The sequence below is a fragment of the Leopardus geoffroyi genome, chromosome C1 (assembly GCF_018350155.1).
Source record: "Leopardus geoffroyi isolate Oge1 chromosome C1, O.geoffroyi_Oge1_pat1.0, whole genome shotgun sequence".
NCBI lineage: Eukaryota > Metazoa > Chordata > Mammalia > Carnivora > Felidae > Leopardus > Leopardus geoffroyi.
Window position 1 is genome coordinate 162,725,625 of NC_059328.1, and position 22,242 is coordinate 162,747,866.

At 36.5% G+C, this 22,242-nt stretch overlaps 1 protein-coding gene across 1 annotated transcript in view; it reads right to left on the bottom strand.

Moving 5' to 3' along the window:
- OLA1 (Obg like ATPase 1) overlaps positions 1–22,242 on the bottom strand; it is a 174,650-nt gene that overhangs the window by 43,370 nt on the left and 109,038 nt on the right. The window contains exons 6-7 of the mRNA XM_045480240.1: positions 2,184–2,264; positions 1,767–1,864 (exon numbers count right to left, since the gene is read on the bottom strand). Coding sequence (XP_045336196.1) covers positions 1,767–1,864; positions 2,184–2,264 — 179 coding nt within the window. The remainder of the gene's footprint in view (positions 1–1,766; positions 1,865–2,183; positions 2,265–22,242) is intronic.

The following is a 22,242-nucleotide window of genomic DNA, read 5'->3' on the forward strand; positions in this document are numbered from 1 at the left end:
AGTTACCCAGTCTTTGATCTTTCAGCTACAATTACACTAACTTCCACAAGATCTGATCCCCCGCTCCCCACCAAACATACACACAACCCCAAACCAGATCATTAGTTATATATAAAATCTAAAATTTGGTTTTATAAATAGGATCACCCATACCTCTACATTTTTATAAATTAAAATTTGCTATTTAGACAAGAGTTTGCTTTCAATTGACTATAACCATATCATCATCACAACTGGTCTCACAAAAAACATGGGGTGTCTGGCGACAGCTAAATCACAGACTGGCGTCTCCCAAGCAGTCTGTCTACCATTAGGGTCTGGGAAATGGTATTTACTATACAATTAGAGCCAGGGAGTTCTACCTGTAATCATCCAAATACAGGTGTGAGAAGCCCCTTTGGGCAAGGAAACTGACTCATCCCTTTTCATGTAAACTTTGATGTCTGTATTGTTTCATGAAGCCTCAAGAAACCTTGCCATTCACACTACAATAAGATTTATTAACTGAGGTCAAGTAATAAATTTTAAAATTCCTTCCCAAAGGTAACAATTTTTAACACATTAATCATCAAATTTATAAGAATTTGGAACAAGACAGAACTGATTATTTTAAAGTTAATTATCTACTGGAGGGCAGTGACCAGGTAGAACTAAATTTTCATGTGAAGTTTATGCTTTCTAGAACACTACCAATAAAGAAGACAAATTCAGTTTCCTTTCTGGAACACAAAATGTCTTAAAGTAATATCAACAGGGCATTTTTAGTTGCAGTAATTTCACAGAATTTATTCTAATCATTTATTGGAGTTAACCATCTGACATTAATTATTGTTTTGGCTTCCAGTCTATGAATGTTTATTTTTCAGTTTAAAGCTTCTCACTCTTTGATATCATATGGAAATGAGAATTTTTAATGGAAAATTGAAACCATGTGCATCTAAGTACTTAATGAAGTACAGGGAAAAACCGACAATATATTTTAGGAGAACGCAGATATTCTGCTCTGGATAGTTTTGATTTGTTTGTATGACTTAATAGTACAAAGCACTGAGGGTCCAGTGAGGCGAGTCAAAGTGAGCGCAGTGCCGAATGTGTACATGCCCCATGTTACATGAATATAGGATGTTTTCAAGTTATTTGTGAATGAAGGAAACCCTGCACATTTGGGTTACATGTCCAAAATGGCAATCAACACATGAATGCATAGTTTTTACCTTTCTACACTTTAAGTATTTGAAACAGATACCTGATCTTCCTCTCTTCCCCCCGACCCCCGCCCGCTGCACACAGTTGTTTTCATTTAAAAAATTTTCTTAAAGCATTTAATCAGGATTTTAAAATTTACGCCCAGCTACAATCTCAAGTGGATATTTTAAAGCCACATGTAATATCAACAGTTAGAAATTCCTAGTTTAAAAAATATTATTGTTCTATGTAAATTCTCATTTGGCAAAGGAAACAAACAATAATGTCTATTAAATTTAAACTTAATAAGTAAATACGCATGATTCAATATTGCCTAATTTAATTGTTGTTTTTTCTTAAGTTCTCTCAGTGTAGATCAATTAGGAGATTCATCTCAGAATGTAAATACAAACAAAGCTTTCTCATCCATTTTAAGCTTTTTAATAATAAGGAGAAAAATATTAAAATCTAACATAGCAGTAAGTTCGTGTGTGTAGTGTATGTGTGTGTGTGTGTGTGTGTTTGTGTGTGTGTACGGATAGAGATATGATGTCTGAATATATCTAGGAGGAAAAACTTACCATTTGTTTTTCTTTCTAATGTAGTCTTTTTCAGAAAGATTAACCAAGTAGACCATTGGTTTTGAAGTCAGAAATAAGTGTTTATTCAACACTTCAATCTAAAGTGGGAGACAGAAAGAATCCTTTTAAAACGTTGAGCAAATATTGAGTAAGTCACTGAAAAACTTGAAAGTAAACTCTTTCTAAACAAGTAGCCATTTTCATTTTCATAATTCTTATTTGTAAAACACTGGCTGTTATGCAATATCAGAAGTAGGGAAAAAGAAAATAATAACAAGCCTGGGAATAAGCAATGATTGACAGAAATAAAGTTTAACTAGATATTAATAACAAAATATAAAATAATGACAACTCTAATTCATTCTCTAAGAAATCAAAGCCAAGGCAGTAAGAGGTGGCAAGATGTTTACAACTTACCTCTTTGTCATTCCAATCATGATAGAAGCGAACAGGTTTCTTTTGATCTATAACCCAGGATTTGACTTTGCACATTATATCCTATACAAGATTGAGAAGAAAGTAATTACAGGGCGGATACTAAACATTTAGTTACTAAATAGTAAAATTAAAAGTTTTCAAATCCTCAAAATAAAAAGTCAATTTTATATGACAGGGGAACTAAATCACACAGATCATTTGTTTTCAATACCTCATTAAAAATCCAAATACCAATGAAACATTGTTGTGGCATTAACATTTGAATATATAAAATGTGGAATACTAGCACGATTAGTAACAGTCTTAGAAATTTCAAGACAATTCACATACACCAAAGATTATAAGAGTTAATAACATTTCAACATCACCTGGTGATGCCACTTGCAAGATAAACATGCTATTAGGAAATGGAGGGAGGGAGGAATACTAGGAAGAGACTGAATTATAATTTTTTCCTTAAAAAGGAAAACAAACAAAATAGACGAAATTGAGCCTATTATTGATGATCTACCCTCCAAAATATTAAATCAACTGACCAAAACCCTTCTAATTCTGAATTAATTTTTTGCCAACACCTTCTTCCTGCCCACTTCTCCTGTCCCCGCTCCAACACCGCCCCCCCCCACCCAACCTGCCAAAGCCTCCATTACACAATGGCAAGAGCCCTGCACTGGTGACCTCCAACCAGCTGCATTCACTTTCAGAACATCTCTCTCTGCTGGAAATCTAAAGGCCTTTTAGTTAGCAAGCTAGTGTGCATTCAGAAGGAGTAACTGCAGGAAGAGCCCAATGTGCTTTGTTTCTCTAGCCTTTCTTCACAGAAAGATTAATCATCTGTGAAATGGAAACGGCAAACAGCAAGTGACACAAACTGAACCCTTCAAGTCTTTCCTCATCAGTTTTGTGGTTCTGAATCTAAAAGCTGCGTGTGGCAAGGTTCTTCTTACAGGCAGGTGTTAATAAAAGGCTCTTGGGTCTGAAAGGTCAAACTTAGCTCTTCCAGAAGAAGTGCATTTGAGAGTCATCTGGTTTTTTGTTGTTGTTGTTAAAGATAATTTATGGATATGTTTTAAATATGCATTTCTCAAAATTTTATTGTAACACACAATTATTAGTAATAGAGTTCTTGGGTTCTCATCGATGTATTTACCATAAATCAGTTATTTTTCTATAAATATCCACTTGTATAAATTACCTCAGTATTTAGTATACCTTCCTTCCAAATCTTGCTGTTACCAACAGGAAAAATAAGGAAAAAGCCCTATGTCCTTAGATCCTGATTTGAAACTCTCCAGGAAAAGGACTTCCCACAGATTTTAACAAGGAAGGGGCAAGCTGAAAACTTTTAATGAAATCTAACATGTTCTGCTTAAGAATAATCACTTTTACTCTTCTATAACTGAATTTCACTCATAAATGTTTAAAAGTGGCTAATGTAACACCATTTCCTACAAGGAGAAGATCAAAGTGCTATATTACAAATGCATTATGATTAAAAAAGCCCTGTGCAGCCTTGCTATTAACTGTTCTTTAAACCCTAAAAGGCTTCCCATAGATCTCACTTGGCACTGCATATACAACCTTTGACAAGTAATGTAGACCATTTTTATTCATTGCCTAAAATTGTAGGCAATTATGTGCGTCACACTGGCCACCTGCAAATTCTGAATGCCTGCTCCAGTTGTCAGTGCAAAAAACTAATGTCGGAGGGGATTAATCTAGGGGGAGAGAGTCCTCTTTAATGGCTCCAGCAGGTGAAATGGCCCAGCTGGTTACTATGATGAGTGGCCAGAACAGCTTATGTAGAGACATGCAACAAGATTATACAAAAGGAGGAAACAGTGGTACCATCTTATATTTGGTTCCATTAGTTTTTTCAATTAAAGAAAGAAAAGAGAATAGACAAAAGAAAGCCAGACCAAAAATAAGGAAGGAAATTAAATTTTAATCATATAAAAAGTATAACATACTTTTGTAACTGTAAACACTTTTATAAAACCAAGGGGCCTCAATAAATGCTCATCACTAGTGAAGGAATTTGAGTATTTCTTTTTCATCTTAAATTAACTACATAATCACTGCAGACATAGAAATGTTATCAAAAAATCTTTTGGCATTAATCTTCCCCCTCACATCAACACATTAAACTACAAATTAGAAACACTCAAATTTCAGTCAAAGAGAATTAACTCATAATTAAAGTTCTCAAACAGTATATTCATCAAAGCCACATTCAAAACTTTTTTTTTTTTTTTTTTTTTTTTTGACATGGGGCTCGATCTCATGACCGTGAGATCATGACCTGAGCCAAAATCAAGAGTCGGATGCTTAACCAACTGAGCCACCCAGGCACCCCCACTTTCAAATCTTTCAAAAAATATATTATAGATTATAACCAAATGTTTGACAAGTTGAATTTTAAAATTTAAAATATTTTATTTTGTACTAGTACTCTCTATATTATCCCCATAGAAGATTTAACAGCCAAGAAAAGATACCTTAGATTATTAAAAGGTGCCAGTTTACTTAAGACAAATAAAAAAGGTCACTCACATAAGATTATTTTACATAAATGACCATTATACGGTATAGTTGTAATGTGCTGTTTTTCTTACATAAAAATTAATTTCAATTTTAGCAAAAAACTAAAAGGTGTTTTATGTTCCTTATCTGAAAAAACTCTAATCAGATTAAAGAAAACATTTGGACTTATTTGTATATAATACTTAATGAACTAAATTTTTATGCTTTATATAAACACATATATTAATAATTATGATTAGAATAATAAAAGGTTCCAGTTAATTGACTATGGTTAACTGAGAAAATAATACACATTTAACCTACTTTTAACAATTTGGAATACAATCAAAACATAAAAACACCTTAATGCTTGAGGCATCAGAAGTTACGTTAGGATTTCATAATTTCTTCAGTAACATCATTATGTAGAAATTCAGATGTGGGAGGATAACTTTTGTTTTGATAATTTTAATAAAGTCCTCACTTTCAAAAACCTATATACATAATGAAGGCTATGCAAAAATTCCTGGATACTTGAACTTTTTGGTTATATTGTAGTGATGTGAGTACACTAATTGGAGAGGTAAGAGCTTAAAGCTTAAATGTGAAAATAAGCCCTAGACCTACCATTTACCAGCTCTGTGATCTATTATTTTATTAATAAATCACAGATGATGACACTATCTACTCCTGGGGGTTGTTGTGAAGATCAAGTGAGATAATGCATATAAGGTGTTTCGGTCCTTAGCACAGAGTTAAAATTTCAGTAAATGTGATCTGTTGCCATTGTTATTATGATTGTTGAAAGATTAAATACCAGTCATCATTAGTCCTTTTCTTCAAATTTCTTAAGTTTTACCAACAATAGTGTCTTTCTTAGTGAAATTTCAATTCAGGCTTCTAGTCTTAACATTCTACAAGAACTAGTTTTTACTAAACAATGATCTTTTAACTGCAAAGAAAATCCAAACTCACCTTGAATTCCTCACTCATCTGCTTTGACTCTTCTTTCTACTAGTCTCATATTTGACTTAAGAAATGCTCTATTTTTTTGATGTATTTTATAATTTTTGTTAACAGCAGTTGTAATGTATGTAGGCTCAGGGAGAACGTGTGACTTGTCTATATTCTCACAGCTAGTTAGTAAGTGGCAGAACTAAGATTCAAATTCAGTTCTAAGTGACTCGAAAATTCTCGTGCTGTCCAATCACACTGCCTATTTATCTTCCTTATTGTCTTTCTAATTGCTCCTTATTTAGCTTAGTTATTCCCAAGGTTGTTATTCTAAGTCTTCATCTCGGTCCAAGGTCATCAAGGAAATTTAGTATTCCTACTATTTGGGTATAATACCTGATTATCAATCCATGTATCACAAAAATATTTTTCTTTGCACACAATAACATAATTGACTTTCCAAGACTACATACAACATTTCTCTGTTTTGGTATTCTTCAGTTTCCACAGCAAGAATTATTAATCTGTGACCCATAAGTAGATTTCAGCGTTTCCCTAACACCCTGAAATTGTATGTAAAGTCCTATATTTATGTGCCTTTGAGGGATGACAGCACATATCTTTCAAATGCTTTTACAAGGGATTCATGATCCACGGATCCAAAACCATGGTTATGACTGACTCTGGCAATACTCAAATGCCCCCAAAACAGCCAATTAAGGAAATGTTTTAGGTCCATGGACTTCCAGACCTGAGGACCAGAGACACTAACTTAAAACTTGTTTCAGCCAGACTCTCACTCAAAATTCATCTACACTGATCAACAACATGCTGATAAAATTCCTAGCTACTATAATGTTTAACATAATTCTAGTTAAAATTATAACAGGGATGTTGGAGAATGTCACAGATTGAATATATCATTATTCTAAAAGAATGAACTGTTCGAGCGTAAAAAATATTTAGAGAGAAAAATATGTGACTTACCTTACTATGTAGTAAACCATAAAGCTACAGTAATTAGAATAGTGTGATACTAGCACAAAAAGAGAGGTACAGATTAGGAACAACATAAAAACCCATTGACTGGAGGTTTGCTAATAAATTATGGGACATTAATATAACAGAACAGTTTTTATCCATGAAGACAAGACCTATCTGCATGTACATTTGCATGGGAAAATGTCCAAAATGAATTCCTAAGTGATAAAAGCAGATTCACAACAATGAAATAAAGTTAAGAATATGGATTTTGTGGGGGCGCCTGGGTGGCTTAGTCGGTTAAGCATCCGACTTCAGCTCAGGTCACGATCTCACGGCCCATGGGTTCGAGCCCCACATCAGGCTCTATGCTGACAGCTCAGAGCCTGGAGCCTGCTTCAGATTCTGTGTTTCCCTCTCTCTCTGCCCCTCCTCCGCTCGTACTCTATCTCCCTTTCAAAATAATAAATAAACATTAAAAAAGTAAAAAAATAAGGAGTATGGATTTTGTCATCAAAAAGATCTGGGCTTGAGTTCTGGCTCTGCCACTTTCTACCTGTGAAACTTTGGGACAGTTAGTTAACATCTCTAATTTTTGTTTTGGTAAAATTGATGTAACTCCAATTCAACATATGGTGATCACGAGGATTAAATGAGAAAATACACGCAAAGTTACTACCACAGCTCCAGGCACATAGTAAATACTCAAAAGGTATTTGGTGTTATCGTTTATGGCAGAATGCATCATGTGATTCCGCTTGTGGTTTTGAAACTATATAGAATATAAATATACCCAAATAATGAAACTAGGCAGATGCCATACCAAATTGTTAGCAACAGAAATTTCTACAAGATTGGATTCCAGGGAGACTTTCCCTTTGTGCCTTCTTTTTTAAAACTACAATGCTGTTTTATTTCTTTCTAACCAAAAACACATCATCTTTATAGGAAAAAATATATATTTACAGTGTGAGGGGGAAGGGAGGACTTCTCCTATTCTCTGCTCACCATCTGTAACCCTAAAATTTGATGACTAAATAGATAAGACCTGGCAGTTTATCAAGGTGACTCACTCTTATTCTGTAATAATTATAGCTTCCAAGTCAGATGCTTGTCTCTAGCCAAATCCACTACCCCAGTACCTGATGCTGACACCCAGATGAGCTGATCTGTGCTGGTTAGGTGGCTTTAACTTAAAACACAGCCAACAATGCACTCACCAAAAGAAAGGGGACCAGGACTTCTGCTCAAAATAGTCTGGCTACGAGTCTACCAATATACCTTGTTCTTGCTCCAACACAGAGAGTACTTCCTTTTAAATATTCCAAATTGAGGAAAGACCAATCTATGTTTTCTCTAATGAAACAGACAGACCTCCATTGTTCATTCTGACATGACATTTAGGATCTGCCTGAATCAGAATATTAAACATTTGTTGCTCTATTAGATGAATATTGCTGTTTATGGAGACCGGAGTACTGAACCTTGACTACCATCTTTCTACATACTTCAGGAACTAAAATTCCAGAAAGGAATCAACAAAGGACCAAACTGTAAGACAACTAACTGCCAGCAATGTTCTGCGTGGGTGTGGGTGTAGTGTAAGAAGGATATCATCCAAAAATCAAAATAATAGGTTAATTCTAGCAATAATCTGGGTAGAATGTATGTTGGCAGTTGTGGGTTTTCCATTGTGTGATTCACTGAAGTAAACAGTGAGAACTTAACATAGCAAAGCTCTTGGCTTCTTGGCCATAAAGTCAGTGGCAAACACCCAATTCATTCATGAGGTATAGATTTCAAGAGGATTTGAACATTACCAAAAAGAAGAAGGCAACAATCCTGTACGATTCCTGTAAGTAAGTCTGAATGGATTTCATCGTGTTCAGGGAAGAATGGGGGCAGGAGTGGAAGAAGTCCACAAATTTGATTTTAATAAAAAGGCTACTGAATGAAGAATGTTATAAAGGAAAAAGGAAATGATCATGCACATGCACACACACACACCCTCTTAGTGAATTATCTGGCATACTTGGCAGAATTCAAAAAGATATAGATATATGCAAAAAAGATTCTGTTTCTATGAAACAGAAGCATGAGGCCATAAAGACAGAACAGAGTAGTGTCAGAAAAAATTGGATGAAATGTCAAGAGAGTTGACAAACTAAGAAAAATTTGTAGAAACCAAACCAATGCAGAAAGTAGGAAATAGAAGTAGGAAAATAAAGATCCAAAATGAAAATTCAACTGATACAAGGCAGAAGGTAATCATTGGTTTGAATGTCAAACTTGAGAAGGTGTACACTGAGTATCAAATATACACAGTATAAACTATGTAAGCGTATAGCTTGATGAAGTATCACAGAATGAACACATACTCTGATCAATATATAGAATATTATTAGCAATGCAGTCACAATGTTCCACTCCTCTCCGGGGACAATCACAATCCTGGCTTCTCTGTATAACAAAGTAGCCCGTTATTGAAATTTATAGAAATGGAATCATATAATATGTATTATTTTGCATCCAGCTTCTTTTGTTCAACATAGTGAGATTCATCCATGTTGTCAGATGTAGCAGTAGTATGTTTTCTCTTTGTCACATAATAATCCCCTGTAGGAATATTCCACAGTATCTTTATACATTCCACGGTTGATGGACACGTATTGTTTATACTTTAAAGCTATTATGAATGAAGCTGCCATAAGCATTCTTGTACTTGGAGTTTGGTAAATCTGTGCATGCATTTCTCTTGAGTATATACCTAAGCCTGGAGGAGTTCTGTCATAGGTCATACATTCACCCAAATTTAGTATATGTTGCCAGTCAGTTTTTCTTTCCAATACTTGGCACTGTCAGTGCTCTTAATGTATGGGGTAGTCTGAACTTGCATTTCCCTAATCATTAATGGAGGATTTCTTCCTTCATGAAGTACGTGTTCAAATCTTTTGTCCATTTTTCTATTGGGTTGTCTTTTCCTTATTTATCTGTAGTTCCCTGCATATTCTATAGACAAATTCTTTGTTAGATGCTGCAAATATCTTCTCCCACTCTGTAGCTTATCTCTCCTTTCTCTTGTTTAACAGAAGTCGTAATTTTATTTATTTAATTAATTAATTAATTTATTTATTTATTGAGAAAGAACGTGCGTGTGTTGGGGAGAGGGTCAAAGGCAGGGAGAGAGAATCTTAAGCAGCCTCCACAATCAGCACAGAGCCTGACACAAGGCTCGATATCACAACTCCAAGATCATGACCTGAGTCAAAATCAAGAGTCATGTGCTTAACCGACTGAGCCACACAGCACACCAACAGAAGTTTTAATTTTAATGTCCAATTTTAAAATCTTTTCCTTTATGATTACTGATTTTTGTGTCTTGTTTAAAAAATATTTGTCTATTACAAGGTCATGAAAATATTTTATGCTGTATAATAGATGTTTTATTCCACATGAGTTTCACTTTTTATGCTATGTAAACTTTTTTTTTTTTTTTTGCACAGGGTGAGGTGGCTGAAGATTTATTTCCTCTCCCACGAGGATATACAACTGACCCAACGCCATTTCTTGAGAAAAGCAGTCCTTTTTGTTACTCTGCAGTACCATCTTCACCACAAATCAAATTGTATTTGTGGCTGTACAGCCACTGTTCCGTGGTCAATTTGTCTGTCCTTGACTTTCTTAATCACTGCAGATTCAGAATAGTCTTTTTTTTTTTTTTAATTTTTTTTTCAACGTTTATTTATTTTTGGGACAGAGAGAGACAGAGCATGAACGGGGGAGGGGCAGAGAGAGAGGGAGACACAGAATCGGAAGCAGGCTCCAGGCTCTGAGCCATCAGCCCAGAGCCCGACGCGGGGCTCGAACTCGCGGACCGCGAGATCGTGACCTGGCTGAAGTCGGACGCTTAACCGACTGCGCCACCCAGGCGCCCCAGAATAGTCTTGATATAAGATTCATGTGTACCATATCCTCTCTGTTTTTCTTTGAGACCATCTTGACTATTTTGGGACCTTTGCATTTCTAGGTAAGATGCATATCTTGTAAGCAGCATAGAGGTAGGCTTTTAAAATCCAATCTGACATTTCTTTGTCCTATTTAATTTTTAAAAAATTTTGTCGAGGTGAAATTCACATAAATTCACATAAATAAAAAATTAATTATTTTAAAGTAATTTTGTACTAAAAACTTGGTATATTCACAATGTTACAGAACTATCACCTCTATCTACTTCTAAAACATTTCTATCACACTAAAATAAAATCCCATATTCACTGAGCAGTTTCTTCTCCACAGTCTCCCCAGTCTCTTAGCCCCTGGTAACCACCAATCTGCAGCTCTGACTCTATGAATTTACTCATTCTGGAGATTTTGCACAAATGGAATCATACAATATGTGACCATTATGTCTAGATTCTTTCATTTAGCGTAAGGTTTCCAAGATTGATCCACAGCTAGCATCAGTCATCATTTACTTTTTGGGTTTTTTTCCCTTTTTTCCTAAAATTCCAATATAGTTAAAACATAGTGGTGTATTAGTTTCAGGCGCACAAAACAGTGTTCCAACAATTCCATACACCACCCAGTGCTCATCGTGACAAATGTACTCCTTAATCCCCATCACCTATTTCACCCAACTCTCCCCACCCACCTCCCCTCTGGTAACCATGTTTGTTCTCTATTGTTAAGAGTTTGTTTCTTGGGGCACTTGGGTGGCTCAGTCTGTTAAGTGTCTGACTTCAGCTCAGGTCATGATCTTGCAGTTTGTGAGTTTGAGGCCTGGAGCCTACTTTGGATTCTGTGTCTCCCTCTCTCTTTGCCCCTCCCCTGCTTGTGCTCTCTCTCAAAAATAAATAAACAATATATATTTTTAAAAAAAGAGTCTGTTTCATGGCTTGTCTCTCTCTGGTACTCATTTACTTCTTTTTAAAAAAAATTTTTTTTTTATTTTTAAGTAATCTCTACACTCAATATGGGGCTCAAACTCACAGCCTTGGGATAAAGAGTTGCATGCCACACCAACTGAGCCAGCCGGGTGCCCCAATACTCATTTACTTTTGAAGGCTTAATAATACTCCACTGTATGTATATACCACAATTTGTTTAAACACTCATCCCCTAAACACTCATATCCGATGGACATTTGGGCTGTTTTCCACATTCTGGCTACTGTGCATAGCACAGCTATGAATATGCACGTACACATATTTCTTAACTACTCGGTCATATGGTAATTCTATGTTTAACTAAGTTTAACTCTTTGAGGAACCACCAAATTGTCTTTTAATTGGAGTATTACTCTACTCTTTTACTCTATTATTGCCTCTTCCCACTGATTGTGTTATTATTGTCATGTATTTTAACTGTATCTATATATTAAAATCATAAGACATTTTCTTTTCATTTTGAAATAATTTTAAACTTAAAGCTACAAGAATAATAGAGAAATGTCTATACATCCAAATTCATTAATGTATTATCTTGCCACATTTGTTTTATCCTTTCACTGCCTGTATATATGTATATGTGTACATATACAAGAACACATAGGCATATCATTATATCTACATATTACATATTGCCAAAATTCTGTGATGGACTAGATATGTGAAATGATGTAAAGAGACTGTGTCAGAGATGACCAGGTTTCTGGTTTGCATAATCTAACAGTAGTACATTTCACTGAAATCAAAAACACTGGAGAATCAGATTTGAGGGAGGGTACCCTTGAGTTCAATTTCAGGTGTGCTAACTCTGAGATATCCATAAGATGTTAAGTCAGGAATTAAATACACTAGTCTGCAGCTCAGAGGAAGATAAGGGCTATAGACAGAAATCTGGAAGTCATCTGTACTTAAATAGTAATTGTAGCAAAGGATATGGATGATATCACATAAGAAGAAAATTGAGAGAGGAGAGCCTTAGATTCAATTTTAAGTAATGCCAATATTTAGTAGCAAAGATAGAAGAGGATGAGCCTGCAAAAGAAACAAGTTGCTAGAGAAGGAGGGAAAGCAGGAGAATGCGGTCATGGAATCCAATGGAGTAGTTCAAGTGTACCCAATAGTGTCCACTGCTACTGACAAATCACAATGACTGAAAACGTCTACTGGATTTAAAACTACAAAAGTCACCAATGACCCTGGTGAAAGCTGTTTGAGTCTGATGAGCAGATAATCCAGATAGATTACACTGAGTTATCATGAGGTAGAAAAAACAAACTCTTTCAAGAAGTTTTTAAGAAGGAGAGTCATGAGGGGCACCTGGGTGGCTCAGTCGGTAAAGCAACCAACTCTTGGTTTCAGCTCAGGTCATGATTTTACGGTTTCATGAGTTCGAGACCGGTATTGGGCTCTGCGCTAACAGTGCAGCCTGCTTGGGATTCTCTCTCTCTGGCCCTCCCCTACTCATGCTATCTCTGTACCTCACAAAATAAATAAATAAACTTACAAAAAAAAAAAAAAAAAGGAGAGTAGTGAAAATATGGTAAATGAAGGATAAGGAGTTTGGTACTAAGGAAGAAATTTTTTTCCCCCCTTGAGATTAAAAAGGGCATCTTTATATAGAAAACAATCTAGCTTGAGAGGGATAAGTTGTATATACAAGAAAGAAGGGATTATTGGTGATCAAAACACAACTTTGTGAATACACTAAATGCCACCTGAATAGTAAGGGTAAACTTTATGATATGTGAATTTATCTCAATAAAGTAATTTAGGGGTGCCTGGGTGGCTCAATCCATTAAGTGGCTGACTCTTGATCTCAGCTTAGGTCTTGATCTCACGGTCATTGAGTTCAAGCCCCATGTTCAGGTTCCATGCTGGGTGTGAAGCCTACTTAAAAAAAATAATATAAAATAATTTAAAGGCAATGAAGAGGGGAATAAAGAAAGGATGACTAATAGTGTAAGGTTTCTGAAAAGTTGGGACATGATAAGATTCAAAGAACTGGAATAACCACCCACTGATAAGAGGAGTGAATAAGCAGGCTTTTTAGATTTGGCTTGTGGGAACCTGAGTGAATTTCTGTCTGGTAGTTTTTATTTTGATCTCTGAAGTAGGAGGCAGGGTCATCTACTGAGGGTAGGGATGGGTGAAACACAAAGTGGGCACAAATAAGACGTTTGAGGAGAAAAGGGAAGCAGTTGCAGCAGAGAGCAGGAAAGCAAATAAGAAGGCTAGATATAGGTGAGGGCTCATTTGAGGCTGCTAATAATGAGTTAATGGGGATACTAACACGTCCTACTTAAAATTTTCTCTATCTAGGTTTTGTTGGCTGCAGGCAAGGAGAAAGTGGACAGGAAAGTATGTCTATAGCAAAGGTACCATAACATCAGTTCATTTAGGAATTCATTCCCTAAATGTATTAGGTATATATAAAATTGATGATTCTAAAGTAGTCTGGCCTCAATGAGTCTAATCCTCCTTGCCCAACTACAACATATTCTTTTGCGTTACCCTGGAAGTCTTAAAACAGCTTTGCACTTCCTAACTGCTATCCTCAAATGCATAACAATGAGCACTGAGGACCTATAATGTGCCAAGTCTCCTACCATTTTACATAGTATCCCAAACACACTAATCAACATGGGTTTACTCTCAGGCCACAAGTTCTGCTGAGGAAACGGTTCTTACTCAAAAACAGTCTCCTGGCCTGAACTTGTGGGTCCTTGACCTATGAAGGGGTCTCATGCAAAAAAAGACTGCCAAAATGGGAATAAACTGAGGCAATTAGATGCTTGCTCTCAGGAAATACTGAGATAAGAGAACTGGAGACTTAAGCTGAAAGGACACACTGAGCCAACATAAGACAGAGTAAATTACATGATGTGATAAACAGGCTAATTAGAAGTAAGCAGAAATTGGGGCGCCTGGGTGGCTCAGTTGGTTAGGCATCTGACTTCGGCTCAGGTCATGATCTCATGGTTCGTGAGTTCAACCCCCGCATGGGGCTCTGTGCTGACAGCTCAGAGCCTGGAGCCTGCTTCAGATTCTGTGTCTCCCTCTCTCTCTGCCCCTCCCCTGCTCACACTCTGTCTCTCAGTCTCTCTCTCTCTCTCTCTCTCTCTCTCAAAAATAAATAAACATTAAAAAAAAAATTTTTTTTTAAAGAAGTAGAAATTACGAAGAAGCAGAAATCAGGAATAAAAGCAATACACAAAACAGCAGATGAACTGTAGTGGCAGCAGAAAAAAAGTAGAATTATAGTGAAGCAGAAATGAAGGCCATCTGAGTTATGTGAATGGCAGAGCACCACACAGAGAAGGTGCACATACTTTCAGATTCCTGGGTGATGCCCTGGGCTGATTTACAATTCTACTCCAACAGGTCTGGCTATATACCACACTTCCTGATCTCAACATTTTTGGATTTCCATTTCCTTTATTGTCTAGTATTTTAAAAATAAAAATCCATTTCTTGAAATAGCCTAAGTTGAATGCCTGGTCCTTATGACTAAATATTAAAAAATACAATAAAACTTCTGAGATTAAATTACTCAGGGGTTCCTGGGTGGCTCAGCTGGTTAAGCATCCAACTCTCAATTTTGTCTCAAGTCATAATCTCAGTTTGTGGGATTGAGCCCCGCACTGGGCTCCACACTGAGTGGAACCTGTGTAAGATTCTCTCTCCCTCTGGGGCACCCAGGTGTCTCAGTTGGTTAAGCAGCCAATTCTTCATTTCTGTTCAGGTCATGGGTTCATGAATCTGAGCCCTGTGTCGGGGCTCTGTGCTGACAGCATGGAGCCTGCCTGGGATTCTCTCTCTGCCCCTAACCTGCTCCCACTCCCTCTCTCTCTCTCTCAAAAATAAATAAAAACAAACATACACCTGCGTGACTCAGTCAGTTGAACATCCTACTTCAGCTCATGGGCATTCTACGCCAGTCATGATCTCATGGTCTGTGAGTTCAAGCCCCGCTTCGGGCTCACTGCTGTCACTGCAGAGCCCACTTTAGATCCCTTGTCCCCCCCCCCCCGCTCCTCCCCCTGCTCCTCTCTCTCTCTCAAAAATGAATAAAAATATTAAAAAAAATTTTTTTAATCACTCAGAAGATTTTCATCTTTAGCATATTTTACCTGTATGTTCACATACTACCAAATAAGTCAAAAAATTTTTCCTAAAACCTTAAAAGAAAAACAATGATTTACTTAAAATAAGGACTATAAACTGAGAAAGTAAAATATCTTACACTGTTAAGATAATCATTAAATTAATCCTGGTCAATTACATTTATATTCTCATTCTTCCCATCTCAGTTCAAGAAAAAGGAGACACTTTGCCTCAATCCTTCCCATTGATAAAAGCATCATTGTCAAAAAATACCTCCTTTATGCTTAGAATACTTACTATGATAATCACTTCTCCTAAACCCATCAAGTAGTCCTATCTCCCATAGTTTGACTCTCAGGATGGTATTGCCACATTAATTTAAGCAACTTGTCATTCTAATTTTGAGAATTTTATAACCTCTTTCCTAGTTTTGGGGTATGTGTATTATGTAGACTCAAATAATGTACTACAATAATTTTTTTTTAATGTTTTATTTTTGAGAGAGAGTGTGCGTGCATGTGTGCGGGGAAGGGGCAGAGAGAAAGGGAGACAGAGGATGCAAAGCAGGCTCCACGCTGATAGCAGAGAGCCCGATGCGGGGCTCAAACCCATGAACCATGAGATCATGACCTGAGCCAAAGTCAGAAGCTTAACTGACTGAGCCACCCAGGCATCCCTGAACTACAATAATTTCTAATCACATTCCTGGTTTGTGCATTTGTAAATGGGCTGCTATATTTAATAAATACTTTTTTTAACTCTGGGTTCATTTCCATACATTTATTTTATAAAAACAATAAAATTAAAACAGAAAAATATTTTAGGGGGGAAGCATTCATAACTCTCTCTAATCCACTATTATCGCTTAGTATCTCCTTCTGGACTATTTTCAATGGAGATTTCTTCAGTTACAACCACAATATACTTGTACAATGGTGTTCATAGCAGTATTATTCACAACAGCCAAAATGTAGAAACAATCCAAATGTCCACAGAATGTGGTACATACATATAATACTATTCAGCCTTAAAAAGCAATGAAATTCTGATCCATCCTATAACATGGATGAACCTTGAAGACACTATGCTGAATGAAATAAGCCAGGCACAAAAGGACAAAAATTGTAAATCTACTTATATGAGGAACCTAGAACAGGCAAATTCATAGAGAAATAAAGTAGAGGAGAGGTTTCCAGGGGCTGGGAGGGGGAGGAAAAGATGGGAAGTTATTATTTAAAGGACACAGAGTTTCGGTTTTGGATGGTGAAAGAATTCTGAAAACAGACAGTGGTAATAGGCATATAACACTGTGAATGAACTTAATGCCACTAAATTGTACACTTAAGATGGTTAAAATGGTAAATTTTATGTTATGTACAGTGCATCACAATCAAAATATTTTTATAAAAAGTAGGACACTTCTCTTTAGGCCATGTCTAAAAGGATGACTAAGAAACAGGGATGGAGAGGCAGCAAAAGGAGGAGAGTTCCAGTAAACGAGCTCATGTGAAACCAAAATGTTTACTTCACTATCAGGCAAGTTGAGAAAATTTAAGTCAGGAAAGGCTGAATCGCAAAGAAATCTGAGAGACATGGACTTTATGTTGGCAGTATCTTTATAGGAAGATGGTGAGGTATTTTAATCAAGGGAATAACAGATCTGCACTTTATGTTTGCGGAAAACAAGGGACAAGAGGGCAAAGGAGTCAGGTAAGCTGCAAAAGTAAATGAAGCATAATGATGCCCAAAACTAAGTAAGTCATGAAAATAAGAAGGAAGGAAGGAAGAGATACAGGGAATATTCGGGAGATAAAATCAACAGAATGGGATGTAATGGTAGAGAAGAAAGAGGAGTCAAAGATATTGGTTTTCAGTTCAAACAATTTGATGTCATTAACTGAGGTAGAGACTATGAAAACAGAGAGAATATAGGGAGAAAGATAAATGAATGCAGTTCCGCCTCACCCTGTACTTGCAGCATTTTATTCTTTTAGAAAACAATGTAAGTCAGATAAGAATAGTTCTGGAAGGGTACATAAACTTTCAAGAGGAGAAATGTGTAAATGAGAAGACAGAAATGGGAGGATTATACCCTTTTGAATTTTTTTGTTTTAGTCAAAAATATACCTATTACATATGCAAACAATGTTAATAATTTTAAGTTATGTAAAAATCAACTTTAAAATGTGAGAATAATGAGAAGAAATCTGCTCATAGCTATATGTTTTGGGGGACATTAATTATTTAACTCAGAGATACTGACAGAAAAAAAAGACTCAATTACAATTTCTGGTTGTTTTCTTTGGTTGTCTAATTAATTGCTGGTTCTATGAATATTTTTTAATGTGATAATTTCTAAATAATTCATCAATACAAAATAAATCGTTCCTTAAAAGCTTCTACTTACATTTTCCAAAATTTGTCTTTCCAAATGAAATGTACACACACTTAGAATAGATTTAAAAATCAGCCTTGATCTTGATGCACTGGTGTTAATGTTAAATCATAAACCGTCCCAAAAAGATACGCTGAAATCCTAACCCATGGTACTCTGTGTGATGTTATTTGATAATTAGGATGAGGCCATATTGGAACAGGGTGGGCCCTCAGCCCAATTATGACTGGTTTTCTTATAAGAAGAGGGAAATTTGGGGGCACCTGGGTGGCTGAGTCAGTTGACAAGCATGTGGCTTAAACTCAGGTCCGTGAATCTGAGTCCCACATCCAGCTTGCTGCTGTCAGTGCAGAACCTGCTTTAGATCCTCTGTCCCAGTCTCCTTGCCCCTCCCCTGCTTGCACTCTCTCAAAAATAAATAAACATTAAAAAAAAGAAAAAGAGGAATATCTGGATGGAAACGCAGAGGGAAGATGGCTTATGTGAAGATGGAAGCAGAGACTGGAGCTATATAGCCACAAACCAGGGAATGGCTGGGGCTACCACAAACTGAAAAGCCAAGAAATGATTCTCTTCTAGAGGGCTCAGAGGATGCATGGCCCTGCCAACACCTTGATGTCAGACTACTAGTCTCCAGACTGTGAAAGAATACATTTCTATCATTTGAATCCAGTTTATAGTATTTGTTATGGCAGCCCTAGGAAACTAATACACTTGGCTAATTAATACCAATAGGAAATGTTTATCACACCCTTGCCTTCATTAGTGCCTCAGTTTTACCACAGACAGCAAGATACACTATACAAGGTGTTTTTATGTCAGAATATATCAACTTTACACTTAGGAGAGATTCTGTTTTAGCATTAAAAAGTTGGCTCATGTTTTATGCTAGAGTGTATCTAAGTTTATTTACATAAAAATACTAATGATACCCAAATCAAGAAAATAGAAATTTGATAAGAAGAGAGGCTTGAAATGTTGCATTTTTGGAAGGTTACCTAGAAAACAGACACCATAGAATGAATATTAAGGAATAATCATATATCTAGTAAACAAAATGATCTATCTAATTTTCTTATAACTTTCAAGTAGTTATCTCTCTTATAGCCTAGGGTCTATGTCCAGTTAAAGTCCCACCAATAACATTTTATACCTTTAGACCATTTGTTAGAGAATATAAGGAAAAAAAATTTTAAGAACTCTCCTTTAAGAACCAGTTAACATAATCACATCGGTACTCTCTTGTGAAAACTAGAGATAAATCAGAAGCAAGGAAAAATACAAAATACCACCAAATTAAATTTGTGATCCTAAAAAACATTCCAAATTAAATAGAATGGTTAGGACAAAAAATCTAAATGCACATTGGGTGAAGGGATGTATAGCAGAGACTGTTGTTTCCTGTCCATAACCCGTTTGCTCTCACAGGTCAAGTAAATGCTGATGGCTTCTTATACTGTAAGCATCTGTAACGTTGCCTAGGCACTGTGCTCAGACCACACAGACATCAGGTGCCAGGGACTTAACACTCCTAGGAGCAACTCATAGCCAATGACTAATGGAAATCAGTTGATAATCACCCCAGCTTCCTCATCCTTTCAATAGAAAAACAAGACATTTTTTTTTCTTTCTTTCTTTTTTTTTTTTTAGAGAGCATGAGAAAGGAAGAGGGAGAGAGAATTTTTTTTTAAGTTTATTTATTTATTTTTGAGAAAGACAGCATGAGTAGGGGAGGGGCAGAGATACAGGGAGAGGAGAATGCTAAGCAGGCTCTGCACTTCTAGCGCAGAGCCTTATGTGGGGCTTGAAGTCACAAAACCATGAGATCATGACCTGAGCCAAAACCAAGAGTCGGATGCTTAACCGACTGAGCCACCCAGGCACCCCAAGATGCTTTCTTTTAAGTTTATTTATTTGTTTTGAAGGAGAGAGCAAGTGGGGAAGGGGCAGAGAGAGAGAGGGAGAGAGAGAATCCCAAGCAGTCTCCGCACCACCAGTGCAGAGTCCGACGTGGGGCTCGAACTCACAAACAGCGAGATCATGACCCGAGCTGAAGCCGGATGCTTAACTGACTGTGTCACCCACATACCCCTAACAGACAATTTCTACAACCACTAGGAGAGCTTGTTAAAACATATTCCCAGAGATTCGGATTTAGAAAATGTGTAGCTTTAGTTTCCATTTCTAACAAGCTCCCAGGTGATGGTGATATTGCTAGTCTGAGGACCACACTTTAATTGTCCTTGATCTAGACTGAAGACTGGGACAAGGAAAGTACAGAAATGATTTGGGGAACACACAGAAGACCAGATTCTGTGTATCAACCCCTCATTTTATCTTAGCCTTCTCACCTTCACCACTCAAGAGGGTTGGGATCCCACTGTCGCTTTTGGCCACTTTTACCTGGGGGTCATCTGCCAATCCTCAGGAAAGGGTTAAGATGCCACAGCTCTTTGATTTATGACAGAGGAGGCACTTCATTGGAGTAGGGAAACACAGTCTTTAAAAAAAAATGGTGCTGGAGTAACAGGTTTTCCATATGGGGGGAAAAAAGTCAAATTGATGCCTGCCTTCTACTATTCACACACACAAAAAATTCCAGGTAGGCTAAAGACCTAACTGCAGATGGTAAAATAATAAGGCTTTTAGAAGATACAAGATCATCTTGATAACCTTAGAGTAGGAAAGATTTAAAAAAGACACAAAAGGCACTGTACTTAACACTGAGTCCTGTTCCTCAAAAGATACCATTATCTCAGAGTCGGAGAAGATATTTGCAATCCATTTAAAACAAATGATCAGTATCCAGAATATATAAGTAACTTTAACAAAGTAATGAGAACAAGACAGTGATCCAACAGAAAATGGGCAAAATTAGAACTAGCACTTAAAAAGTGGAAATCTAAGAGTCAACAAATATTTAAAAAAAAAGAAAGGTCTCCAATCTTAAATAGAGAACTACAAATCAGAACCCTAACCAAATGCCATCATACCACAGTTTGCAAAATGAAACAAAATCTGACAATACCAAGTGTTGGCAAGAGGATAAACTCTCATACACTAGGAAGCAGTGTTATCTAGTAAAGCTGAAGATACATATACACTCCTACTTCTAGATGAATGCCTTACACTGCCCTTATGTGCACCGGGATGTAAAAGAGCTGCATTGTTCATAATTATCAAAAACTTGGCGGGGGGGGGGGGGGGGTCAAATGCCAGTGACAGTAAAATGGATTTTTAAATTATGATACATTTTTTCAGTAAAATATTTTACAGTAAGGAAAACAAATGAATTAAAGATAAATGCTACATGAATGGGTGCACAAAATAATGTTGAGTGAAAAATGCTCATATAAATACATATAAAATGACACTACATCAAGGGGCGCCTGGGTGGCGCAGTCGGTTAAGCGTCCGACTTCAGCCAGGTCACGATCTCGCGGTCCGTGAGTTCGAGCCCCGCGTCAGGCTCTGGGCTGATGGCTCGGAGCCTGGAGCCTGTTTCTGATTCTGTGTCTCCCTCTCTCTCTGCCCCTCCCCCGTTCATGCTCTGTCTCTCTCTGTCCCAAAAATAAATAAATGTTGAAAAAAAAATTAAAAAAAAAAAAAAAAAAATGACACTACATCAAGTTTTAAATCAGGAAAAACTAAGTCATATTGTTTTAGGTGGCACATACACTGGTATAAAAAAGCAAGGATATTATTATGAATTTCAGAATTGTGGTTAGCTGTGGGAAGATGAAGAGGGTTAAGACTGGTAAGTGATGCAGATATTTTTGGATGCTAATAATGATCTATTTCTTGACATGAAAGTAGGTTTTACTAGCCTTTATTTTACAACTATTTTTTAAATACATATGCATCTTTTTGGAATACATTTCACAATTTTAAAAAATGTTAAAAAAAAAAAAAAAAGACAGGGGTGCCTGGCTGACTCAGTCAGTAGAGCATATGACTTGATATAAGTTCAAGCCCCATGTTGGGCCTAGAGCTTACTTTTAAAAAAAAAAAAAAAAAAAAAAAAAGACAAATTGGCCCTGCAGTCAGACTGATCTTGCTGAAAAACTTGTTCTACAATTTACTAAGCATGAAATCTTGAGCAATTCATAAAATCTCTTGAAATTTAGGCTTCCTC